General features: G+C 53.2%; 1 protein-coding gene across 1 annotated transcript in view; it reads right to left on the reverse strand.

Annotated features, from left to right (window-relative positions):
• Positions 1–24248, reverse strand: part of LOC137367179 (dynein axonemal heavy chain 8-like) — a 2062041-nt gene that overhangs the window by 108103 nt on the left and 1929690 nt on the right. Inside the window, exons 109-110 of the mRNA XM_068028615.1 lie at positions 15268–15420; positions 3199–3354 (exon numbers count right to left, since the gene is read on the reverse strand). Of these exons, the coding sequence (XP_067884716.1) occupies positions 3199–3354; positions 15268–15420 (309 nt within the window). The remainder of the gene's footprint in view (positions 1–3198; positions 3355–15267; positions 15421–24248) is intronic.

Here is a 24248-nt window from a genome sequence, read left to right on the forward strand (position 1 = left end):
ATACACCCAGTAATGTAATGGTACCTCTATTGGTTTTTAACCCTAAATAGATTCTGTCCTTGACCCTCTAGGACATCTCTTTCCAGCACTGTAATATTCTTCTCAATCAATACTGCCCCCCCACCCCCTCTTCTTTCCTTCCCTATCTTTGCTGAACACCTTGTATGCAGGAATAGTTAGTACCCAGTCTCGCCCTTTTTTGAACCAAGTCTCTGTTATTGTTCATCATATTCCCCGATCTATCTATTCCCCAATGCGCCTGAGGCTCACCAACCTTATCTACCATGCTCCATGCATTCATATCCATGCACTATAAACCTAATTTAGACCTTATTGCATTCCCTCTTACTCCGACTTCAGTTAACATTAATAAATAATACTATTTCTTACTCTAGTGCTATCTGTCGCTTCCGATTCTCTGTGCACCTTGTTTTTCCTCTTTAATGTTACCTCCTGATTTCCACACCCCTGCCAAGTTAGTTTAAACCCTCCCCAACAGCACAAGAAAACCGCCCTGCAATGACATTTGTCCCGGCTCTGCATAGGTCACACCTGCCCCAGAAGTGGTCCCAGGATCTCAGCAATCTAAAGCCCTTCCTCCTGCACCATCTCTCCAGCCATGCATTCAAAACACTGGTTGGGCCACAACTGGAGTATTCTGTCCAGTTCTGGGCACCACACTTTTGGAAGAATGTGAAGGCATTAGAGAGTGCAGAAAAGATTCATGAGAATGATTCCAGGGATGAGGATCTTCAGTTATGTTGATAGGTTGGAGAAGCTGGGTCTGTTCTCCTTTGAGAAGATTAAGAGGTGATTTGATAGAGGCGTTTAAACTCATGAGGGGTCTGGAAAGAGTAGATAGGGAAAAACTGTTCCCATTGGCAGAAGGATCGAGAACCACAGGACACTGATTTAAGATGATTGGCAAAAGAAGTAACAGCGACATGAGGAAAAACATTTTTACGCAGCGAGTGGTTAGGATCTGGAATGCACACTGAGAGTGGAATGGAGGCAGATTCAGTTGAAGCCTTCAAAAGAGAACTGGATAATTATCTGAAGAGAAAAAAATGGTGGGGATACAGGGAAAAGGTAGGGTAGTGGGACGACGTGAGTTGCTCTTGCAGAGAGCTAGCACGGACACGATGGGCCAAATGGCCTCCTTCTGTGCTGTAACGATTTTATGATGCTATAATTCTATGATCTGCTCCATCCTCCTATTTCTATCCTCACTAGCACATGGCACTGGGAATAATCTGGAGATTGCTACCTTTGAGATCCTGTTTTCTAGTTTCTTTTCTAGCTCCCTAAAATCCGCCTGCAGGACTTCATCCCTCTATCTACCAATGTTGTTAGTACCGTTATGGGCCACGACTGCTGGCTGTTTACCCTCCTCCTTCAGGGTCTCTGCAGCCGCTCAGCGACACTAGGGAGGAAACATACCATCCTGGATTCACGTCCGCGGGTGCAGAATTGCCTGTCTTTTCCCCAAACTATCGAATTCCCTATCACTATTGCTTTCCCAATCTTCCTCCTGTCCCCTGTGTACCTGAGCCAGCCATGGTGCCGTGGACTTGGTTTGGGCTGTACTCCCCAAAGGAGCCATCACTCTTACCAGAACTGAATATTGATTGGAGAGTGAGGTGCACTCCGAGGACTGCTGTACTATCTGCCTGCTCCCCCTCGACTGTCTGACCGTCATCCATTCCCTCACTGCCTGCACACCCTTAAGCTGCAGGGTGACCACATCTAGAAACATGCTAACCATGTAGCTCTCACCCTTGGGGATGCACTGCAGTGAAGCCAGCTGCTCAAGCTCCAAAACCTAATTTGCCATGATCCACAATTTAAAGTCATCTTCAAATTAAAATTTTTTTTTGTTTCCCAAGTCATTTCTCTATATTATTATAGTTACACCCTGTCATTTGTGAAGATTTCCAAAGTATTTTTCAATATTGTGTCCACACCTATGTTACATCTGGTAATACCTGTCTCTGCCTTTGGAGTACTGGTTATATTGATAAAAGACCAATTACAACAGTAGAAAGACAGGATTTCAGTAAACGTTGTCAGAAGGCAGGAACAACATGAGTAGAGTTAAGGAACAGCAATGGATTCAAGACTCTGGTGGGAATTGTCTACATACCTTGCTAGTTATGATGTAGTGGGGAAGATGTACAAATATGGAGATCAGGAAAGCATGACAGAAGTAATGTGGTTATAATGGGGGGAATTTTATAAAGGCGACGGGGTTTTGTCCAGCAGCTGGAGAGCCGGCGAGAGATCTGCAATGCCTCCTTTGGGGAATGCCTGCCATATTACATGCCAATCAGACACTTGGGAGGCCGCCAACAACCTGGGATCAGAACCCTGGGGACGAGAAGTCCCACCTGCTGAGAGCTGCCAGAACTGATGGAAGGTCACTGACCTGAAACATTAACTCTGCTTCTCTCTCCACAGGTGCTGCCAGATCTGCTGAGTATTTCCAGCACTTTCTGTTTTTATTTCAGATTTCCAGCATCCTCAGTATTTTGCTTTTATTTTAGCTATATTTTAAACCTATTTTTACTTTCCTTGTGGTGCCAGGAGGAGCAGGACTGCTCCTCTGGAATTCACAAGGAAGGTTTAGCCCTACCCTTCTCTGGCGCCTTGGCTCCGTCATCTCCTGTGAGACCATCCTGAAACCCCTTCCCTGTGACTCACCTTCTTTCCAGCTATTGGTTCTTTGGTGTTGGCTGGTGGCTTCCTGCCTCCTCTCATTCTGCACGATGTCAACCAGCTTCTGCTTCCTACCCGTTTCGAGTAGGTAAGCTACATTCGCTTCCTTGCTCAGGCCATGGTTAAAATTGCAGATGAGCCCAATGTTGCACATTTGAAGAAGCACCCCAATGGTTTCAGGAGAGCTTCACTGTTGCCTGCTCAGAGGAGCAAGTTAAGGGCAATTAGGGATGGGCAGCAAATGCTGGCTTTGCCAGCGATGCCACATCCCACAAAACAAATTTAAAAAAAGAACACAGTGGGACATCATTGAGGACTGGTCCCCACATGGTTTTTGTCATGTGGGTAGGATTAACATCATTCCTTGAGTTTCATAATATGAAATCTCATGAGTTAGGGATGTGGCTGACCACACTCACTAAATGAGTATAATTCTAGAATACATAATCAAAGTATAGTACAGTCAGGTATGCGCTCTATTACCTGGACAGTGGTGTGCAGGAAAGCGACTGCATACAGAAGTGGTTTCCACATGGGTAGGTTTGAGTATTCTATTTGGTCTTGAGTGATTCCAGTAAATGTTCTTTTCAGTCCTGCCCGCACTCCCTGAGGGGGCTCATTGGTGTACTTGATGGATGTCTGTAAAATAGTCAATGGAGATTATAAGAGTGAGGTACTGCAGAGGTTGATAATCTAACATAAAGCTACTGGAAACACTCAGAATGGCTGGCAGCATCTGTGGACAGAGAAACAGAGTTAATGTTCCAGGTTGATGACCCTTCGTCAAAGGAGCGTTCTGATGAAAGGTCACAAGCCCAAAATGTTGGGTAAAATGTTAACTGCCGGGCATGGGGCAGTGGGTAAGCGCAGGTGATGGGGCAGATGAGGAGTCGGATGATGGGGCAGTGGGTGGTGTGGATGATGGGGTGGTGCGGGGTTGGGTGCTGGGGTGATGGGGCGGTGGGGGTGATAGGGTGGTGGGGGGGTCGGGTGATGGGGTGTTGGGGGGTGTCGGGTGATGGGGTGATGGTGCGGTGGGGGTGATGGAGTGTTGGGGGGGGTCGGGTGATGGGGTGATGGGGCGGTGGGGGGGTCGGGTGTTGGGGGGGGTCGGGTGATGGGGTGATGGGGCGGTGGGATGATGGGGTGTTGGGGGGGGTCGGGCGGTGGGGTGATGGGGTGTTGAGGGGGGGGTTGGGGGGGGGTCGGGTGCTGGGGTGATGGGGTGGTGGGGTGGTGGGGTGATGGGGTGTTGGGGGGGGTTGGGTGATGAGGTGTTGAGGGGGTCGGGTGCTGGGGTGATGGGGTGGTGGGGGGGGTCGGATGCTGGGGTGATGGGGTGGTGGGTGATGGGGTGTTGTGGGGGGTCGGGTGATGGGGTGGTGGGGTGATGGGGTGAACAAAGAACAAAGAACAAAGATAATTACAGCACAGGAACAGGCCCTTCGGCCCTCCAAGCCTGCGCCGATCCAGATCCTCTCTCTAAACATGTCGCCTATTTTCTAAGGTTCTGTATCTCTTTTCTTCCTGCCCATTCATGTATCTGTCTAGATACATCTTAAAAGACTCCATCGTGCCCGCATCGACCACCTCCGCTGGCAATGCGTTCCAGGTGCCCACCACCCTCTGCGTAAAGAACTTTCCACGCATATCCCCCCTAAACATTTCCCCTTTCACTTAGAACTCGTGTCCTCTAGTAATTGAAACCCCCACTCTGGGAAAAAGCCTCTTGCTATCCACCCTGTCTCTCCCTCTCATGATTTTGTACACCTCAATCAGGTCCCCCCTCAACCTCCGTCTTTCTAATGAAAATAATCCTAATCTACTCAACCTCTCTTCATAGCTAGCGCCCTCCATACCAGGCAACATCCTGGTGAACCTCCTCTGCACCCTCTCCAAAGCATCCACATCCTTTTGATAATGTGGCGACCAGAACTGTACGCAGTATTCCAAATGTGGCCGAACCAAAGTCCTATACAACTGTAACATGACCTGCCAACTCTTGTACTCAATGCCCCGTCCGATGAAGGAAAGCATGCCGTATGCCTTCTTGACCACTCTATTTACCTGCGTTGCCACCTTCAGGGAACAGTGGACCTGAACACCCAAATCTCTCTGGACATCAATTTTCCCCAGGACTTTTCCTGGGGGGGGTCGGGTGATGGGGGGGTCGGGTGATGGGGTGTTGGGGGAGGTCAGGTTTTGGGGTGATGGGGTGATGGGGTGTAGGGGGGGGGTCGGGTGATGGGGTGTTTGGGGGGGTCAGGTGCTGGGGTGATGGGGGGGGTCGGATTTTGGGGTGGTGCGGTGGGGTGATGGGGTGTTAGGGGGGGTCGGGTGATGGGGTGTTGGCGGGGGGTCAGGTGATGGGGTGTTGCGGGGGGTCGGGTGATGGGGTGAAGGGGCGGTGGGTGATGGGGTGTTGCGGGGGGTCGGGTGCTGGAGTGATGGGGCGGTGGGGTGATGGGGTGGTGGGGGGTGTCAGGTGCTGGGGTAATGGGGGGTGGTGGGGGCTGGGGTGATGGGGCGGTGGGGTGATGGGGTGTTGGGGGGGGTTGGGTGATGGGGTGTTGGGGGGGGGTCGGGTTTTGGGGTGAAGGGGTGATGGGGTGTTGGGGGGGTCAGTGCTGGGGTGATGGGGTGGTGGGTGATGGGGTGAGTCGGGTGCTGGGGTGGTGGGGTGATGGGGTGTTGGGGGGTGTTGGGGGCTGGGGTGATGGGGCGGTGTTGGGGACTGGGGTGATGGGGTGGTGGGGTGTTGGGGTGGGTTGGGTGATGAGGTGTTGGGGGGGTCGGGTGATGGGGTGGTGGGGGGGGTCGGATGCTGGGGTGATGGGGTGATGGGGTGTTGGGGGGGTCGGGTTTTGGGGTGGAGGGGTGATGGGGTGTTGGGGGGGGTCAGTGCTGGGGTGATGGGGTGGTGGGTGATGGGGTGTTGTGGGGGGTCGGGTGCTGCGGTGATGGGGTGGTGGGGTGATGGGGTGGTGGGGGGGTCGGGTGATGGGGTGTTGGGGGAGGTCAGGTTTTGGGGTGATGGGGCGATGGGGTGATGGGGTGTTGGGGGGGGGTCGGGTGATGGGGTGTTGGGGGGGGTCGGGTGCTGGGGTGATGGGGGGGGTCGGATTTTGGGGTGGTGCGGTGGGGTGATGGGGTGTTAGGGGGATCGGGTGATGGGGTGTTGGCGGGGTGTCAGGTGATGGGGTGTTGCGGGGGGTCGGGTGCTGGGGTGATGGGGCGGTGGGGTGATGGGATGATGGGGTGTTGGGGGGGGTTGGGTGATGGGGTGTTGGGGGGGATCGGGTGCTGGGGTGATGGGGCAGTGGGGTGATGGGGTGTTGAGGGGGGGGGTCGGGTGCTGGGCTGATGGGGCGGTAGGGTGGTGGGGGTTGGGTGGGTCGGGTGATGGGTTGTAGTGGGGGTGTCAGGTGATGGGTTGTTGCGGGGGGTCGGTTGCTGGGGTGATGGGGCGGTGGGGTGATGGGGTGTTGGGGGGGGTCGGGTGATGGGGTGTTGGGGGGGATCGGGTGCTGGGGTGATGGGGCAGTGGGGTGATGGGGTGTTGGGGGGGGTCGGGTGCTGGGCTGATGGGGCGGTAGGGTGGTGGGGGGTTGGGTGTGTCGGGTGGTGGGTTGTTGGGGGGTCGGGTTTTGGGGTGATGGGGCGGAGGGGTGATGAGGTGGTGGGGGGGTGCCGGGTGCTGGGGTGATGGGGCGGTGGGGTGATGGGGTGTTGGGGGGGGTCGGGTGATGGGGTGTTGGGGGGGGTCAGGTGCTGGGGTGATGGGGTGTTGGGGGGGGGGTCGGGTGATGGGGTGTTGGGGGGGGGTCAGGTGCTGGGGTGATGGGGCAGTAGGGTGATGGGGTGTTGGGGGGGGGTCGGGTGCTGGGCTGATGGGGCGGTGGGGTGATGGGGTGTTGGGGGGGGTCGGGTGCTGGGGTGATGGGGCGGTGGGGTGATGGGGTGTTGCGGGGGGGGTCGGCTGATGGGCTGTTGGGGGGGTCGGGTGCTGGGGTGATGGGGCGGTGGGGTGATGGGGTGTTGCGGGAGGGGTCGGGTGCTGGGGTGATGGGGCGGTGGGGTGACGGGGTTTTGGAGGGGTGTCGGGTTCTGGGGTGATGGGGTGATGAGGCGGTGGGGTGATAGGGTTGTGGGGATGGGGGGGGTTGGGTGATGGGTTGTCGGGGGGGGTCGGGTGCTGGGGTGATGGGGCGGAGGGGTGATGGGGTGCTGGTGGGGGGGGTTGGGTGCTGCGGTGATGGGGCGGTGGGGTGATGGGGTGTTGGGGGGGGTCGGGTGATGGGGTGTTGGGGGGGGTCAGGTGCTGGGGTGATGTTGCGGTGGGGTGATGGGTGGGGGGCGGTCGGGTGATGGGGTGTTGGGGGGGGTCGGGTTTTGGGGTGATGGGGCGGTGGGGTGTTGGGGGGGGTCAGGTGTTGGGGTGATGGGGGATGTTGGGGGCTGGGGTGATGGGGTGTTGGGGGGGTTGGATGATGGGGTGTTGGGGGGGGTTGGGCGGTGGGGTGATGGGGTGTTGGGGGGGGTCGGGTGCTGGGGTGATGAGGCGGTGGGTGATGGGGTGTTGGGGGGGGGTCGGGTGATGGGGTGATGGGGCGGTGGGGTGATGGGGTGTTGGGGGGGTTGGGTGATGGGGTGATGGGGCGGTGGGGTGATGGGGTGGTGTGGGGGGGTCTGGTGCTGGGGTGATGGGGGTTGTCGGGGGCTGGGGTGATGGGGCGGTGGGGTGATGGGGTGTTGGGGGGGGGTCGGGAGATGGGGTGAAGGGGCGGTGGGGTGATGGGGTGTTGGTGGGGGTCGGGTGCTGGGGTGATGGGGCGGTGGGGTGATGGGGTGTTGGGGGGGGTCGGGTGCTGGAGTGATGGGGCGGTGGGGTGATGGGGTGGTGGGGTGTGTCAGGTGCTGGGGTAATGGGAGGTGTTGGGGGCTGGGGTGATGGGGCGGTGGGGTGATGGTGTGTTGGGGGGGTTGGGTGATGGGGTGTTGGGGGGGGTCGGGTACTGGGGTGATGGTGTGGTGGGGTGATGGGGTGTTGGGGGGGTCGGGTTTTGGGGTGAAGGGGTGATGGGGTGTTGGGGGGGTCAGTGCTGGGGTGATGGGGTGGTGGGTGATGGGGTGAGTCGGGTGCTGGGGTGGTGGGGTGATGGGGTGTTGGGGGGTGTTGGGGGGTGTTGGGGGCTGGGGTGATGGGGCGGTGTTGGGGACTGGGGTGATGGGGCGGTGGGTGTTGGGGGGGGTTGGGTGATGAGGTGTTGGGGGGGTCGGGTGCTGGGGTGATGGGGTGGTGGGGGGGGTCGGGTGCTGGGGTGATGGGGTGTTGGGGGGGTCGGGTTTTGGGGTGGAGGGGTGATGGGGTGTTGGGGGGGGTCAGTGCTGGGGTGATGGGGTGGTGGGTGATGGGGTGTTGGGGCGGTGGGGTGATGGGGTGTTGGGGGGGGTCGGGTGATGGGGTGTTGGGGGGGACGGGTGCTGGGGTGATGGGGGGGGTCGGATTTTGGGGTGGTGCGGTGGGGTGATGGGGTGTTAGGGGGGGTCGGGTGATGGGGTGTTGGGGGGGGGTCAGGTGATGGGGTGTTGCGGGGGGTCGGGTGCTGGAGTGATGGGGCGGTGGGGTGATGGGATGATGGGGTGTTGGGGGGGGTCGGGTGATGGGGTGTTGGGGGGGGTCAGTGCTGGGGTGATGGGGTGGTGGGGTGATGGGGTGGTGGGGGGGTCGGGTGATGGGGTGTTGGGGGAGGTCGGTTTTTGGGGTGATGGGGCGGTGGGGTGATGGGGTGTTGGGGGAGGGGGTCGGGTGATGGGGTGTTGGGGGGGTCGGGTGCTGGGGTGATGGGGGGGTCGGACTTTGGGGTGGTGCGGTGGGGTGATGGGGGGGGTCGGATTTTGGGGTGGTGCGGTGGGGTGATGGGGTGTTGGGGGGGGTCAGGTGATGGGGTGTTGCGGGGGGTCGGGTGCTGGAGTGATGGGGCGGTGGGGTGATGGGATGATGGGGTGTTGGGGAGGGTCGGGTTTTGGGGTGATTGGGCGGTGGGGTGATGTGGTGTTGGGGGGGGTCGGGTGATGGGGTGTTGGGGGGGGTCGGGTGCTGGGGTGATGGGGCGGTGGGGTGATGGGGTGTTGGGGGGGTCGGGTTCTGGGGTGATGGAGTGGTGGGGTGATGGGGTGTTGGGGGGGGTCGGGTTTTGGGGTGATGGGGCGGTGGGGTGATGGGGTGTTGGGGAGTGGGGGGGTCGGGTGATGGGGTGTTGGGGGGGGTCGGGTTTTGGGGTGGTGCGGTGGGGTGATGGGGTGTTGGGGGGGTCGGGTGATGGGGTGTTGGGGGGGTCAGGTGATGGGCTGTTGCGGGGGGTCGAGTGCAGGGGTGATGGGGCAGAGGGGTAATGGGGTGGTGGGGGGTGTCGGGTGCTGGGGTGATGGGGCGGTGGGGTGATGGGGTGTTGGGGGGGGTCGGGTGATGGGGTGTTGGGGGGGTTCAGGTGCTGGGGTGTTGGGGGGGGATTGGGAGCTGGGGTGATGGGGCGGTGGGGTGATGGGGTGTTGGGGGGGGTCGGGTGATGGGGTGTTGGGGGGGGTCAAGTGATGGGGTGTTGGGGGGGATCGGGTGCTGGGGTGATGGGGCGGTGGGGTGATGGGGTGTTGCGGGGGGGGTCGGGTGCTGGGGTGATGGGGCAGAGGGGTAATGGGGTGGTGGGGGGTGTCGGGTGCTGGGGTGATGGGGCGGTGGGGTGATGGGGTGATGGGGGGTGTTGGGTGCTGGGGTGATGGGGCGGTGGGGTGATGGGGTGTTGGGGGGGGTCGGGTGATGGGGTGTTGGGGGGGTTCAGGTGCTGGGGTGATGGGGCGGTGGGGTGATGGGGTGTTGGGGGTGGGGGGGGTCGGGTGATGGGGTGTTGGGGGGGGTCGGGTTTTTGAGGTGATGTGTCGGTGGGGTGATGGGGTGTTGGGGGGGGGTCAAATGCTGGGGTGATGGGGCGGTGGGGTGATGGGCTGTTGGGGGGTTGTGGGGGCCGGGTGATGGGGTGTTGGGGTGGTGGGGTGATGGGGTGTTGGGGGGTGTCGGGTGCTGGGGTGAATGGGCGGTGAGGTTATGGGGTGTTGGGGGGGGTCGGGTGCTGGGGTGGTGGGGTGATGGGGTGGTGGGGGTGGGGGGGGTCGGGTGATGGGGTGTTGGGGGGGTCGGGTTTTTGGGGTGATGTGTCGGTGGGGTGATGGGGTGTTGGGGGGGGGTCAAGTGCTGGGGTGATGGGGCGGTGGGGTGATGGGCTGTTGGGGGGTTGTGGGGGTCGGGTGATGGGGTGTTGGGGTGGTGGGGTGATGGGGTGTTGGGGGGTGTCGGGTGCTGGTGTGATGGGGCGGTGGGGTGATGGGGTGTTGGGGGGGGTCGAGTTATTTTTTTCTCGTAATTTAACCCTTAGCGTCAGATATCATGCTGGTAAATGTTTGCTGCACTCTCTCCAAGGCCAATATATCCTACCTAAGCTGTGGTAACCAAATTTACTCTAGGTGTGGTCTAAGCAGGCCTTTGTACAGCTGTACCATGACTTCTTCCCCCTTGCAGTCTAGTCCTCCAAATATAAAGGCCAACATTCTGTTAGCCTTTTTGATTATTTTCTGTACCTGGACCTCCAAGTCTCTTTAGTCCTTTAATGTTTCTCGCTTTTCTCCATTTAGAAAGTACCCTGTTCTATCTTTTACATCCAAACTGAAGGACATTTGTTGACATTGACATCCATTTGCCACAATTTTGCCGATTTACTTGATCAATCAATATCTCTTTGTAATTTTATGCTTTCATCTGCACTGCTTTCAATGCAGCCTATATTTGTGTCATCGGCAAGTTTGGATATGTGGCTTTCTATCCAATTGTCTAAGTCGTTAATGAATACAATGAATAGTTAGGCCCCAACACAGATCCTTGTGATACACCACTGCAGAATAGATAATAGATTTCCGCAATTGGGAACGTTGAAACGCATAGCTTAAAAACTAGAACTTGCTGGCGCTGAAACTCATTGTGAGTTCCACTAATCTCTCATAACTCCGATGGGAGACTTGTGGAGGACCCAGCGACAGGATAGACACTGGTTGCTTCAGATCTTTGCTGTTTCCTAGAGTTTCTGCATTGACTTGTAAGGGGTGGAACTTCTGGCAAATATTGTTTACAATTCCTGCACCATGTGGGAACTTCAGGACACTTCACGCGTCTTGGGTGACCACATGCATTGGAAGTGTCTTCAGCTGCTTGAGTTCAAGATCAGGATTTCCAAGCTTGAGGGCCTCCTGGAGTCACTGCGGAGCATCAGGGAGGATGAGTGTTTCTGGATTGTACATTCCAGGAGATGGCCACCCTACAGCCAGTAAGAGTTCAGGAATGTAGATGGGTGGCCATCCGAAAGACTAGGAAGAGGCAGGAGGTGTGTGCTGCTGAATTTAAACTGAATTGGCAGGGGGATGGACACCAGCATATAGAAGTAGAAAAAAGTAATAAGATGCATAAAGGAGTTAGAGTGTTGGATAGTACTGGAGAAGGAAGTAGTACCATGTTAGATAGCAGACTACAAAGGACTATGAAGAATACAAAGACAGGTTTACAAAGCATGTATGTAAATGCACAAAGTGTGGCAAATAAGGTTGGAGAGCTACAAACACAAATAGCCGTGTGAGAATATGACATAGTGGCAATAACAGAAACACGGCTTAAAAATGAAGATTGGGAACTTAATATTCAAGGATACAACGTGTTCAGAAGAGATAGGGAAGGGGAAAAGGGAGCTGGACTGGCAGTACTAATTCCAACACAGTAGTGTTGGAAAGAGGTGATGTCCTTGAGAGGGCAAGGACAGAATCCATTTGGTTAGAGTTGAGAAGCAAAATGGATATGTTCATGCTACTGGGGGGTATTCTATATGCCTCTAAATAGTGAGATAGAGATAGAGGCGCAAATCTGCAGGGAAATCACAGAGATGTGCAAGAACTATCGAGTGGTCATATTGGGGGTCTTTAATTACCCAAATATCAATTGGGCTAGTGTTAAAGTGAAGGGAAAGGAGGGCGGATGTATTTCAGAAATATATTCAGGAGAACCTCCTTAATCTGTATGTTCTTGGTCCAACTAGGAAGGAGGCATTGCTGGATCTGGTGCTGGGGAATGAGGTAGCCCAAGTGGACCAGGTGTCTGTGGGGAAACACTTGGGTAAGAGTGATCATCATATCAAAAGGTTTAGACAGATAATGGAAAAGAGCAAGGAACAAGCTAAAGTAGAATGTATAAATTAGAAGGATGGTAATTTCAATGGGATGAAAGAGGCTGTAGTCTGGATAAAATGGAATCAAAGACTGACAGGAAAAACTGTAATGGAACAATGGGTGATCTTTAAGGAGGAGATGCTTCAGGTAGAGGCTAGGTACATTTCAACAAGGTCGAAAAGTAGGGGAACCAAAAACAGGGCTCCTTGGATGACAAGGGAGATAGAGAATATGATGGAACAAAAAGAGGGGGTATGATGAATGTCAGGCCAATTCTTCAAGCAAGAACCAGGCCGAATACAATAAGTTAATAGGGGAAGTGACGAGGAAAATCAGACTGGCAAAGAGGGAATATGAGAATAGTATGACAGCCAACATAAAAGGGAATCCACAAATCTTCTATTGGCATGTAAATAGGAAGCAGGTAGTAAGAGGTGGAATGGGTCCTATTAGGGACAAAGAGGGCGATATATGCTTAGAGGCACAGGACGAGGCTAGAATACTTAATGAGTACTTTACAGTGGTGTTGACTAAATATCAGTAGAAATGGAAATGGTAGAGGTAAAAGAGTGAAATTTGAGAGACAAGCTGTACTGGAAAAAGGCTCTTTACCCTTACAGTGGATAAATTACTGGGTCAGATGGCTTGTATTCCAGGTTGCTAAAGGAATTGGGGGTTGAGATAGTAGAAACGCTTGCCATAATCTTCCCTAGATACTGGGGAGGTGCCAGAGGATTGGAGAGTGGCGAATGTGACATGCTTATTCAAGAAAGGGTTTAAGGATAGTCCTAGGAACTACAGGCTGGCCAGTTTAACACTTGTTGTATGTAAGGTTTTAGAAACAATAATGAGGGAAAAAATCAACTGGCACTTGGAGAGGTTTGAATTAATTAGGGAGAACCAGTCCGGATTTAAAAAAGGCAGATTGTGCTTGACTAATTGAATGTTTTGATGAACTAACAAAGAAGGCTGATGAAGGGAATGAAGTTGATGTTGTCTGTATGGATTTTAAAGAAAGCCTTTGACAAAGTACCACATAAAAGTCTGGTTAATAAAATTGAGGTTCATGATTTAGGAGGGCCAATGTCAGCTTGGATAAAAAATTGGCATAAGAACAGAAAACAGCGAGTCATGTTAAATGGTTGCTTTTCAGACTGGTGGATGGCAGACAATGGTCTGCACCAAGGATCAGTGCTGGGATCACTGCTTTTTTGATATATAAGTAAATGACTTGGATATTGGAATACAGAGACAAATTTCAACATTTGCCAAGGATATCAAACTTGGTGGTGTGGCAAACAGTGAGGAGGATACAAATTGACTGCAACAGGGCATAGATAGTCTGGCAGAATGGGCAGACAAGTGTCAAATGGAATTTAATACAGAGAAGTGTGAGGTGATGTATTTTGGCAGAAGGGCTAGCGAGAGGCAGTATAGACAACAGCACATTTCTAAAGATGTGAAGGAACAAAGGGACAGGGAGTTTTGGGGTTGGAGGTGTGGGAGGGTGGGTGGCTGGGTGGTGTGGTGTATGTGCATAGATCTTTGAAGGTGGTAGGATATATTGAGAGAGTAGTTAGCAAAGCATATGGGATCTTAGACTTCATAAATAGAGGTATTGAGTACAAAAGCAGGGAGGTTATGCTGAACCTTTATAAAGCTCTGGTTAGGCCATAGCTGGAGTATTGTGTCCAGGTCTGGTCACCACACTTTAGGAAGGATGTGAGTGTTCTTTCGAGGGTGCAGAGGAGATTGCCTTTATTAGCTGAGGTATAGAATATAAGAGCAGGGATATTATCCTGCAACTGTATAACTCATTGCTTAGGCCACAGCTTGAGGACTGAGTGCAGTTCTGGTCACCTCATTACAGGAAGGATGTAATTACATGAGTGAGGGTACAGAGGAGATTTACGAGGATGTTGCCAGGACTGGAAAAATGCAGCTATGAGGAAAGATTGGATAGGCTGGGGTTGTTCTCCTTGGAACAGAGAAGGCTGAGGGGAGATTTGATTGAGATGTACAAAATTTTGAGGGGCCTGGATAGAGTGGAGGTGAAGGGTCTATTCACCTTAACAGAGAGGTCCATGACTAGGGGGCATAGATTTAAAGTGATTGGTAGAAATATTAGAGGGAAGATGAGGAAAAGGTTTTTCACCCAGAGGGTGGTGATGGTCTGGAACTCACTGTCTGAAAGGGTAGTTGAGGCAGAGACCCTCAACTCATTCAAAAGGAGTCTGGATATACATCTCGAGTGCCGTAACCTGCAGGGTTACGGACCAAATGCTGGAAGGTAGAATTGGAATAGGTGGATCGTTTGTTTGCACTGACATGATGGGCCAGGTGGCCTCTTTCTTTGCTTTAAACTTTCTATAATTCTATGATTCTATAATTTATCAGAATGGTTCCAGAGATGAGGAATTTTAGCTAAAGGTTAGGTTGGAAAAGCTGGGGTTGTTCTGCTTGGAGGAAAGGAGACTGAGGGGAGATTTGATTGAGGTGTATAGGTTTATGACAAGTTTAGATCAAATAAATAAGGAAGAACTGTTCCCATTATTTGATGGTACAAGGACAAGGGGACACAGATTGAAGATTTTGGGCAAGAGATGCAGGGGGAATGTGAGGAAAAACGTTTTTATGCAGCGAGTGGTAATGATGTGGAACTTGCTGCCTATAAGGGTGTTGGATGCAGGGATGGTCAATAATTTCCAAAGGAAATTGGATGGGCACTTGAAAGAACTAAACTTGCAGTGCTCTGGGGATAGAGCAGAGAAAATGGGACTGATCAAATTGTGCTACAGAGAGTTGGCATCGACTCAATGAGCTGAATGGCCTCCTTCTGCGCCATAAATGACTCTATGGCGGCCAGGGCAGGGACTCCCTAAGCTTCTAGTCTGCCCCTCTGAGTCTGCCTCTACCCAATCCTGGCTCTGGAAAAGACTTCACTATTGCAATCATGGCCAATATGTAACAATACTGTCAAGTGTGAGCATGATCTTTGTCAGTGGGGTTCAGGCTACGCAAGCATCTTGGATGCTCTAAGAACTCATAAACAGATTCAGAAAACAAATTCCTGGATCAATCGCTAGCATGGAGGCAGATCAGGACGTGCCAGGATCAGGAGGCAGCATGGGAAACCTGTCCATTTCGCTTGTTTTCCAATAGGAACATAGGACCAGAAAGATGCCATTTAGCCCCTTGTACCTGTTGTGCCATTCAATGCCTTGGCTGATCTGTGATCGAACTATATATAGCATATACAATGTGATGTCAGTTTGCAGCATAAACACTAACCTGTAGCAGTGTGATCGGGAACTTCAGATGTGGTTCGGTGGTGATCCACACTCGGAAAGACTCATGCATATTCTCACTTGCGAGTAAGATCTCGAACAGCTCATTCATAAAATCCAATCCTAAATGACAGTTCTGCAGTAAAACCCATCCACCCTGAGGTATGAGAAACACCAGTTAGTTTATCCAGGCTGCGGAAATTCCAGGATGTCTCTCGGAGAGACCATAAATAGGACTGAGATCATGCATGATGCCCCAATCCCCTTATGTTGCTCAATAACACTTCAATAAAATACTATCTCTGTTCATGTGGATTAGAAGAAAGCAGCTTGTGGCACCATTGTCAAACCCAAAAGAAAAACATGGATTTGGATGTGAGACTGATTTGGACTCCGTTTCATGGTGCAAAAATGAGACAATCCAGTTTTCATTCAGTGAAGCAGATAAAAGCTGTGAATTTCCTCAGAGGAGCCTCCCATTCCACTGCTTTGCAGGAGGTGCAGCAGAAACCCTGTTCATATGATTTTGGGGATTTTGTTATACATCCAGAAAAATTAAGACAGTGGAGTTGGAATAGTTTAAAAGTCCAAGCCCAAGAAATGAGAAGTACTGCAGATGCTGCAATTCTAAAACAAGAACAGGAAATTCTGTCAAGCAGATCAGGCAGCACATGTGAAGAGAACAAACAAACATAGAAACATAGAAAATAGGAGAAGGAGCAGGCCATTCGGCCCTTCGAGCCAGCTCCGCTATTCATTATGATCATGGCTGATCATAAGACATTAATAGGGCTGACATTAACTGGAGCAATGAATGGATATAGCTGCAGTGGAGTTAAAATCACTGAGCAACGGGTGATAAGTTCAGTCCACCATCATACAGCAGTACAAAGGACAGGGCAAAAAGCAGAGGAATACAAAGGATGAGGCCGACAGAGCGAAACAGTATAACGGACATGGCCGACAATGCAGCAGTACAAAGGATCAGGCTAAAAGTGGAGCAGTATAAAGATTAGGCTGACAGTGGAGCAGTGTAAAGGATCAGACCGATAGTGGAGCAGTATAAAAGATCAGGCCAACATTGGAGCAGTATAAAGATTAGGCTGACAGTGGAGCAGTATAAAGGATCAGGCCGACAGTGGAGCAGTGTAAAGGATCAGGCCGACAGTGGAGCAGCATAAAGGATCAGGCCGACAGGGGGGGCAGTATAAAGGATCAGGCCGACAGTGGAGCAGTATAAAGATTAGGCTGACAGTGGAGCAGTATAAAGGATCAGGCCGACAGTGGAGCAGTGTAAAGGATCAGGCCGATAGTGGAGCAGCATAAAGGATCAGGCCGACAGGGGGGGCAGTATAAAGGATCAGGCCGACAGTGGAGCAGTATAAAGATTAGGCTGACAGTGGAGCAGTATAAAGGATCAGGCCGACAGTGGAGCAGTGTAAAGGATCAGGCCGACAGTGGAGCAGCATAAAGGATCAGGCCGACAGGGGGGCAGGAAAAGGATCAGGCCGACAGTGGAGCAGTGTCAAGGATCAGGTTGACAGTGGAGCAGTGTAAAGGATCAGGCCGACAGTGGAGCAGTATAAAGGATCAGGCCGACAGTGGAGCAGTATAAAGGATCAGGCCGATAGTGGAGCAGTGTCAAGGATCAGGCTGACAGTGGAGCAGTATAAAGGATCAGGCTGACTGTGGAGCAGTGTAAAGGATCAGGCCGACAGGGGGGGCAGTATAAAGGATCAGGCCGACAGTGGAGCAGTGTCAAGGATCAGGTTGACAGTGGAGCAGCATAAAGGATCAGGCCGACAGGGGGGCAGGAAAAGGATCAGGCCGACAGTGGAGCAGTGTCAAGGATCAGGTTGACAGTGGAGCAGTGTAAAGGATCAGGCCGACAGTGGAGCAGTATAAAGGATCAGGCCGACAGTGGAGCAGTATAAAGGATCAGGCTGACTGTGGAGCAGTGTAAAGGATCAGGCCGACAGGGGGGGCAGTATAAAGGATCAGGCCGACAGTGGAGCAGTGTCAAGGATCAGGTTGACAGTGGAGCAGTATAAAGGATCAGGCCGACAGGGGGGCAGGAAAAGGATCAGGCCGACAGTGGAGCAGTGTCAAGGATCAGGTTGACAGTGGAGCAGTGTAAAGGATCAGGCTGTCAGTGGAGCAGTATAAAGGATCAGGCTGTCAGTGGAGCAGTATAAAGGATCAGGCCGACAGGGGGACAGTATAAAGGATCAGGCCGACAGTGGAGCAGTGTCAAGGATCAGGTTGACAGTGGAGCAGTGTAAAGGATCAGGCCGACAGTGGAGCAGTATAAAGGATCAGGCCGACAGTGGAGCAGTGTCAAGGATCAGGCCGATAGTGGAGCAGCATAAAGGGTCAGGTTGACAGTGGAGCAGTATAAAGATTCAGGCCGATAGTGGAGCAGTATAAAGGATCAGGCCGACAGTGGAGCAGTATAAAGGATCAGGCCGATCGTGGAGCAGTATAAAGGATCAGGCCGATAGTGGAGCAGGATAAAGGATCAGGCTGACAGTGGAGCAGTGTAAAGGATCAGGCCGACAGTGGAGCCGTGTCAAGGATCAGGCCGATAGTGGAGCAGTGTAAAGGATCAGGCTGACTGTGGAGCAGTGTAAAGGATCAGGCCGATAGTGGAGCAGTGTCAAGGATCAGGCCGATAGTGGAGCAGTATAAAGGATCAGGCCGACTGTGGAGCAGTGTAAAGGATCAGGCCGACTGTGGAGCAGTGTAAAGGATCAGGCCGATAGTGGAGCAGTATAAAGGATCAGGCTGACTGTGGAGCAGTATAAAGGATCAGGCCGACAGTGGAGCAGTGTAAAGGATCAGGCCGACAGTGGAGCAGTGTAAAGGATCAGGCCGATAGTGGAGCAGTATAAAGGATCAGGCTGACTGTGGAGCAGTGTAAAGGATCAGGCCGATAGTGGAGCAGTATAAAGGATCAGGCCGACTGTGGAGCAGTGTAAAGGATCAGGCCGACTGTGGAGCAGTGTAAAGGATCAGGCCGATAGTGGAGCAGTATAAAGGATCAGGCCGACTGTGGAGCAGTATAAAGGATCAGGCCGACTGTGGAGCAGTGTAAAGGATCAGGCCGATAGTGGAGCAGTATAAAGGATCAGGCTGACAGTGGAGCCGTGTCAAGGATCAGGCCGATAGTGGAGCAGTATAAAGGATCAGGCTGACTGTGGAGCAGTGTAAAGGATCAGGCCGACAGTGGAGCCGTGTCAAGGATCAGGCCGATAGTGGAGCAGTGTAAAGGATCAGGCCGATAGTGGAGCAGTGTAAAGGATCAGGCTGACTGTGGAGCAGTGTAAAGGATCAGGCCGATAGTGGAGCAGTATAAAGGATCAGGCTGACTGTGGAGCAGTGTAAAGGATCAGGCCGACAGTGGAGCCGTGTCAAGGATCAGGCCGATAGTGGAGCAGTGTAAAGGATCAGGCTGACTGTGGAGCAGTGTAAAGGATCAGGCCGATAGTGGAGCAGTATAAAGGATCAGGCCGACTGTGGAGCAGTGTAAAGGATCAGGCCGATAGTGGAGCAGGATAAAGGATCAGGCCGACAGTGGAGCTGTATAAAGGATCAGGCCGACAGTGGAGCAGTATAAAGGATCAGGCCGACTGTGGAGCAGTGTAAAGGATCAAGCCGACAGGGGGGCAGTATAAAGGATCAGGCCGACAGTGGAGCAGTATAAAGGATCAGGCCGACAGTGGAGCAGTATAAAGGATCAGGCCGACAGTGGAGCAGTATAAAGGATCAGGCCGACTGTGGAGCAGTGTAAAGGATCAAGCCGACAGGGGGGCAGTATAAAGGATCAGGCCGACAGTGGAGCAGTATAAAGGATCAGGCCGACAGTGGAGCAGTATAAAGGATCAGGCCGACTGTGGAGCAGTATAAAGGATCAGGCCGACAGTGGAGCAGTATAAAGGATCAGGCCGACAGTGGAGCAGTATAAAGGATCAGGCCGACTGTGGAGCAGTATAAAGGATCAGGCTGACACTGGAACAGGGGTGGCACAGTGGCACAGTGGTTAGCACTGCAGCCTCACAGCTCCAGCGACCCGGGTTCAATTCTGGGTACTGCCTGTGTGGAGTTTGCAAGTTCTCCCTGTGTCTGCGTGGGTTTCCTCCGGGTGCTCCGGTTTCCTCCCACATGCCAAAGACTTGCAGGTTGATAGGTAAATTGGCCATTATAAATTGCCCCCAGTATAGGTAGGTGGCAGGGAAATATAGGGACAGGTGGGGATGTGGTAGGAGTATGGGATTAGTGCAGGATTAGTATAAATGGGTGGTTGATGGTTGGCACAGACTCGGTGGGCTGAAGGGCCTGTTTCAGTGCTGTATCTCCAAACTAAACTAAACTAAAGGATCAGGCTGACAGTGGAGCAGTGTAAAGGATCAGGCCGACTGTGGAGCAGTATAAAGGATCGGGCCGACAGTGGAGCAGCATAAAGGATCAGGCCGACAAGGGGGCAGTGTCAAGGATCAGGCCGATAGTGGAGCAGTATAATGAATCAGGCTGACAGTGGAGCAGTGTAAACGATCGGGCCGACTGTGGAGCAGTTTAAAGGATTGGGCCGACTGTGGAGCAGTGTAAAGGATCGGGCCGACTGTGGAGCAGTGTAAAGGATCGGGCCGACTGTGGAGCAGTGCAAAGGATCGGGCCGACTGTGGAGCAGTGTAAAGGATCGGGCCGACTGTGGAGCAGTGCAAAGGATCGGGCCGACTGTGGAGCAGTGCAAAGGATCGGGCCGACTGTGGAGCAGTGTAAAGGATCAGGCCGACTGTGGAGCAGTCTAAAGGATCGGGCCGACAGTGGAGCAGTCTAAAGGATCAAGCCGACAAGGGGGCAGTGTCAAGGATCAGGCCGATAGTGGAGCAGTATAATGAATCAGGCTGACAGTGGAGCAGTATAAAGGATCAGGCCGACAGGGGGGCAGTATAAAGGATCACGCCGACAGGGGGGCAGTATAAAGGATCAGGCCGACTGTGGAGCAGTATAAAGGATCAGGCCGACAGGGGGGCAGTATAAAGGATCAGGCCGACAGTGGAGCAGTATAAAGGATCAGGCTGTCAGTGGAGCAGTATAAAGGATCAGGCCGACAGGGGGACAGTATAAAGGATCAGGCCGACAGTGGAGCAGTGTCAAGGATCAGGCCGATAGTGGAGCGGTATAATGAATCAGGCTGACAGTGGAGCAGTATAAAGGATCAGGCTGACAGGGGGGCAGTATAAAGGATCAGGCCGACAGGGGGGCAGTATAATGAATCAGGCTGACAGTGGAGCAGTATAAAGGACAAGGCCGACAGTGGAGCAGTATAAAGGATCAGGCCGACAGTGGAGCAGTATAAAGGATCAGGCCGACAGGGGGGGCAGTATAAAGGATCAGGCCGATAGGGGGGCAGTATAAAGGATCAGGCCGACAGGGAGGCAGTATAAAGGATCAGGCCGACAGTGGAGCAGTATAAAGGATCAGGCCGACAGGGGGGCAGTATAAAGGATCAGGCCGACAGTGGAGCAGTATAAAGGATCAGGCTGTCAGTGGAGCAGTATAAAGGACAAGGCCGACAGTGGAGCAGTATAAAGGACAAGGCCGACAGTGGAGCAGTAAAAAGGACAAGGCCGACAGTGGAGCAGTATAAAGGACAAGGCCGACAGTGGAGCAGTATAAAGGATCAGGCTGTCAGTGGAGCAGTATAAAGGATCAGGCCGACAGAGGGGCAGTATAAAGGATCAGGCCGACAGTGGAGCAGTATAAAGGACAAGGCCGACAGTGGAGCAGTATAAAGGACAAGGCCGACAGTGGAGCAGTAAAAAGGATCAGGCTGTCAGTGGAGCAGTATAAAGGATCAGGCCGACTGTGGAGCAGTATAAAGGATCAGGCCGACTGTGGAGCAGTGCAAAGGATCGGGCCGACTGTGGAGCAGTGTAAAGGATCGGGCCGACTGTGGAGCAGTCTAAAGGATCGGGCCGACAGTGGAGCAGTATAAAGGATCAAGCCGACAAGGGGGCAGTGTCAAGGATCAGGCCGATAGTGGAGCAGTATAATGAATCAGGCTGACAGTGGAGCAGTATAAAGGATCAGGCCGACAGGGGGGCAGTATAAAGGATCACGCCGACAGGGGGGCAGTATAAAGGATCAGGCCGACTGTGGAGCAGTATAAAGGATCAGGCCGACAGGGGGGCAGTATAAAGGATCAGGCCGACAGGGGGGCAGTATAAAGGATCAGGCCGACAGTGGAGCAGTATAAAGGATCAGGCTGTCAGTGGAGCAGTATAAAGGATCATGCCGACAGGGGGACAGTATAAAGGATCAGGCCGACAGTGGAGCAGTGTCAAGGATCAGGCCGATAGTGGAGCAGTATAATGAATCAGGCTGACAGTGGAGCAGTATAAAGGATCAGGCCGACAGGGGGGCAGTATAAAGGATCAGGCCGACAGGGGGGCAGTATAAAGGATCAGGCCGACAGGGGGGCAGTATAAAGGATCAGGCCGACAGAGGGGCAGTATAAAGGATCAGGCCGACAGTGGAGCAGTATAAAGGATCAGGCTGTCAGTGGAGCAGTATAAAGGATCAGGCCGACAGGGGGACAGTATAAAGGATCAGGCCGACAGTGGAGCAGTGTCAAGGATCAGGCCGATAGTGGAGCAGCATAAAGGATCAGGCCGACAGGGGGGCAGTATAAAGGATCAGGCCGACAGGGGGGGCAGTATAAAGGATCAGGCCGATAGGGGGGCAGTATAAAGGATCAGGCCGACAGGGAGGCAGTATAAAGGATCAGGCCGACAGTGGAGCAGTATAAAGGATCAGGCCGACAGGGGGGCAGTATGAAGGATCAGGCCGACAGAGGGGCAGTATAAAGGATCAGGCCGACAGTGGAGCAGTATAAAGGATCAGGCCGACAGTGGAGCAGTATAAAGGATCAGGCCGACAGTGGAGCAGTATAAAGGATCAGGCTGTCAGTGGAGCAGTAGAAAGGATCAGGCCGATAGTGGAGCAGTGTCAAGGATCAGGCCGACAGTGGAGCAGTATAAAGGATCAGGCCGATAGTGGAGCAGTGTCCAGGATCAGGCCGATAGTGGAGCAGTATAAAGGACAAGGCCGACAGTGGAGCAGTATAAAGGACAAGGCCGACAGTGGAGCAGTATAAAGGATCAGGCCGACAGTGGGGCAGTATAAAGGATCAGGCCGACAGGGGGGCAGTATAAAGGATCAGGCCGACAGTGGAGCAGTATGAAGGAGCAGGCCGACAGTGGAGCAGTATAAAGGATCAGGCCGACAGGGGGGCAGTATAAAGGATCAGGCCGACAGTGGAGCAGGATAAAGGATCAGGCCGACAGTGGAGCAGTGTCCAGGATCAGGCCGATAGTGGAGCAGTATAAAGGACAAGGCCGACAGTGGAGCAGTGTAAAGGATCAGGCCGACAGGGGGGCAGTATAAAGGATCAGGCCGACAGGGGGGCAGTATAAAGGATCAGGCTGTCAGTGGAGCAGTATAAAGGATCAGGCCGACAGGGGGACAGTATAAAGGATCAGGCCGACAGTGGAGCAGTGTCAAGGATCAGGCCGATAGTGGAGCAGCATAAAGGATCAGGCCGACAGGGGGGCAGTATAAAGGATCAGGCCGACAGGGGGGGCAGTATAAAGGATCAGGCCGATAGGGGGGCAGTATAAAGGATCAGGCCGACAGGGAGGCAGTATAAAGGATCAGGCCGACAGTGGAGCAGTATAAAGGATCAGGCCGACAGGGGGGCAGTATGAAGGATCAGGCCGACAGAGGGGCAGTATAAAGGATCAGGCCGACAGTGGAGCAGTATAAAGGACAAGGCCGACAGTGGAGCAGTAAAAAGGATCAGGCTGTCAGTGGAGCAGTATAAAGGATCAGGCCGATCGTGGAGCAGAAGAAGGATCAGGCCGACAGGGGGGCAGTATAAAGGACAAGGCCGACAGTGGAGCAGTACAAAGGACAAGGCCGACAGTGGAGCAGTATAAAGGATCAGGCTGTCAGTGGAGCAGTATAAAGGATCAGGCCGATAGTGGAGCAGTGTCAAGGATCAGGCCGATAGTGGAGCAGTATAAAGGACAAGGCCGACAGTGGAGCAGTATAAAGGACAAGGCCGACAGTGGAGCAGTATAAAGGATCAGGCTGTCAGTGGAGCAGTAGAAAGGATCAGGCCGATAGTGGAGCAGTGTCAAGGATCAGGCCGACAGTGGAGCAGTATAAAGGATCAGGCCGATAGTGGAGCAGTTTCCAGGATCAGGCCGATAGTGGAGCAGTATAAAGGACAAGGCCGACAGTGGAGCAGTATAAAGGATCAGGCCGACAGGGGGGCAGTATAATGGATCAGGCCGACAGGGGGGCAGTATAAAGGATCAGGCCGACAGGGGGGCAGTATAAAGGATCAGGCCGACAGTGGAGCAGTATAAAGGATCAGGCCGACAGGGGGGCAGTATAAAGGATCAGGCCGACAGAGGGGCAGTATAAAGGATCAGGCCGACAGTGGAGCAGTATAAAGGACAAGGCCGACAGTGGAGCAGTATAAAGGATCAGGCCGACAGGGGGGCAGTATAAAGGATCAGGCCGACAGTGGAGCAGTATAAAGGATCAGGCTGTCAGTGGAGCAGTATAAAGGACAAGGCCGACAGTGGAGCAGTATAAAGGACAAGGCCGACAGTGGAGCAGTAAAAAGGACAAGGCCGACAGTGGAGCAGTATAAAGGACAAGGCCGACAGTGGAGCAGTATAAAGGATCAGGCTGTCAGTGGAGCAGTATAAAGGATCAGGCCGACAGAGGGGCAGTATAAAGGATCAGGCCGACAGTGGAGCAGTATAAAGGACAAGGCCGACAGTGGAGCAGTATAAAGGACAAGGCCGACAGTGGAGCAGTAAAAAGGATCAGGCTGTCAGTGGAGCAGTATAAAGGATCAGGCCGACTGTGGAGCAGTATAAAGGATCAGGCCGACTGTGGAGCAGTGCA

This window comes from Heterodontus francisci, chromosome 3 (genome assembly GCF_036365525.1).
Source record: "Heterodontus francisci isolate sHetFra1 chromosome 3, sHetFra1.hap1, whole genome shotgun sequence".
NCBI lineage: Eukaryota > Metazoa > Chordata > Chondrichthyes > Heterodontiformes > Heterodontidae > Heterodontus > Heterodontus francisci.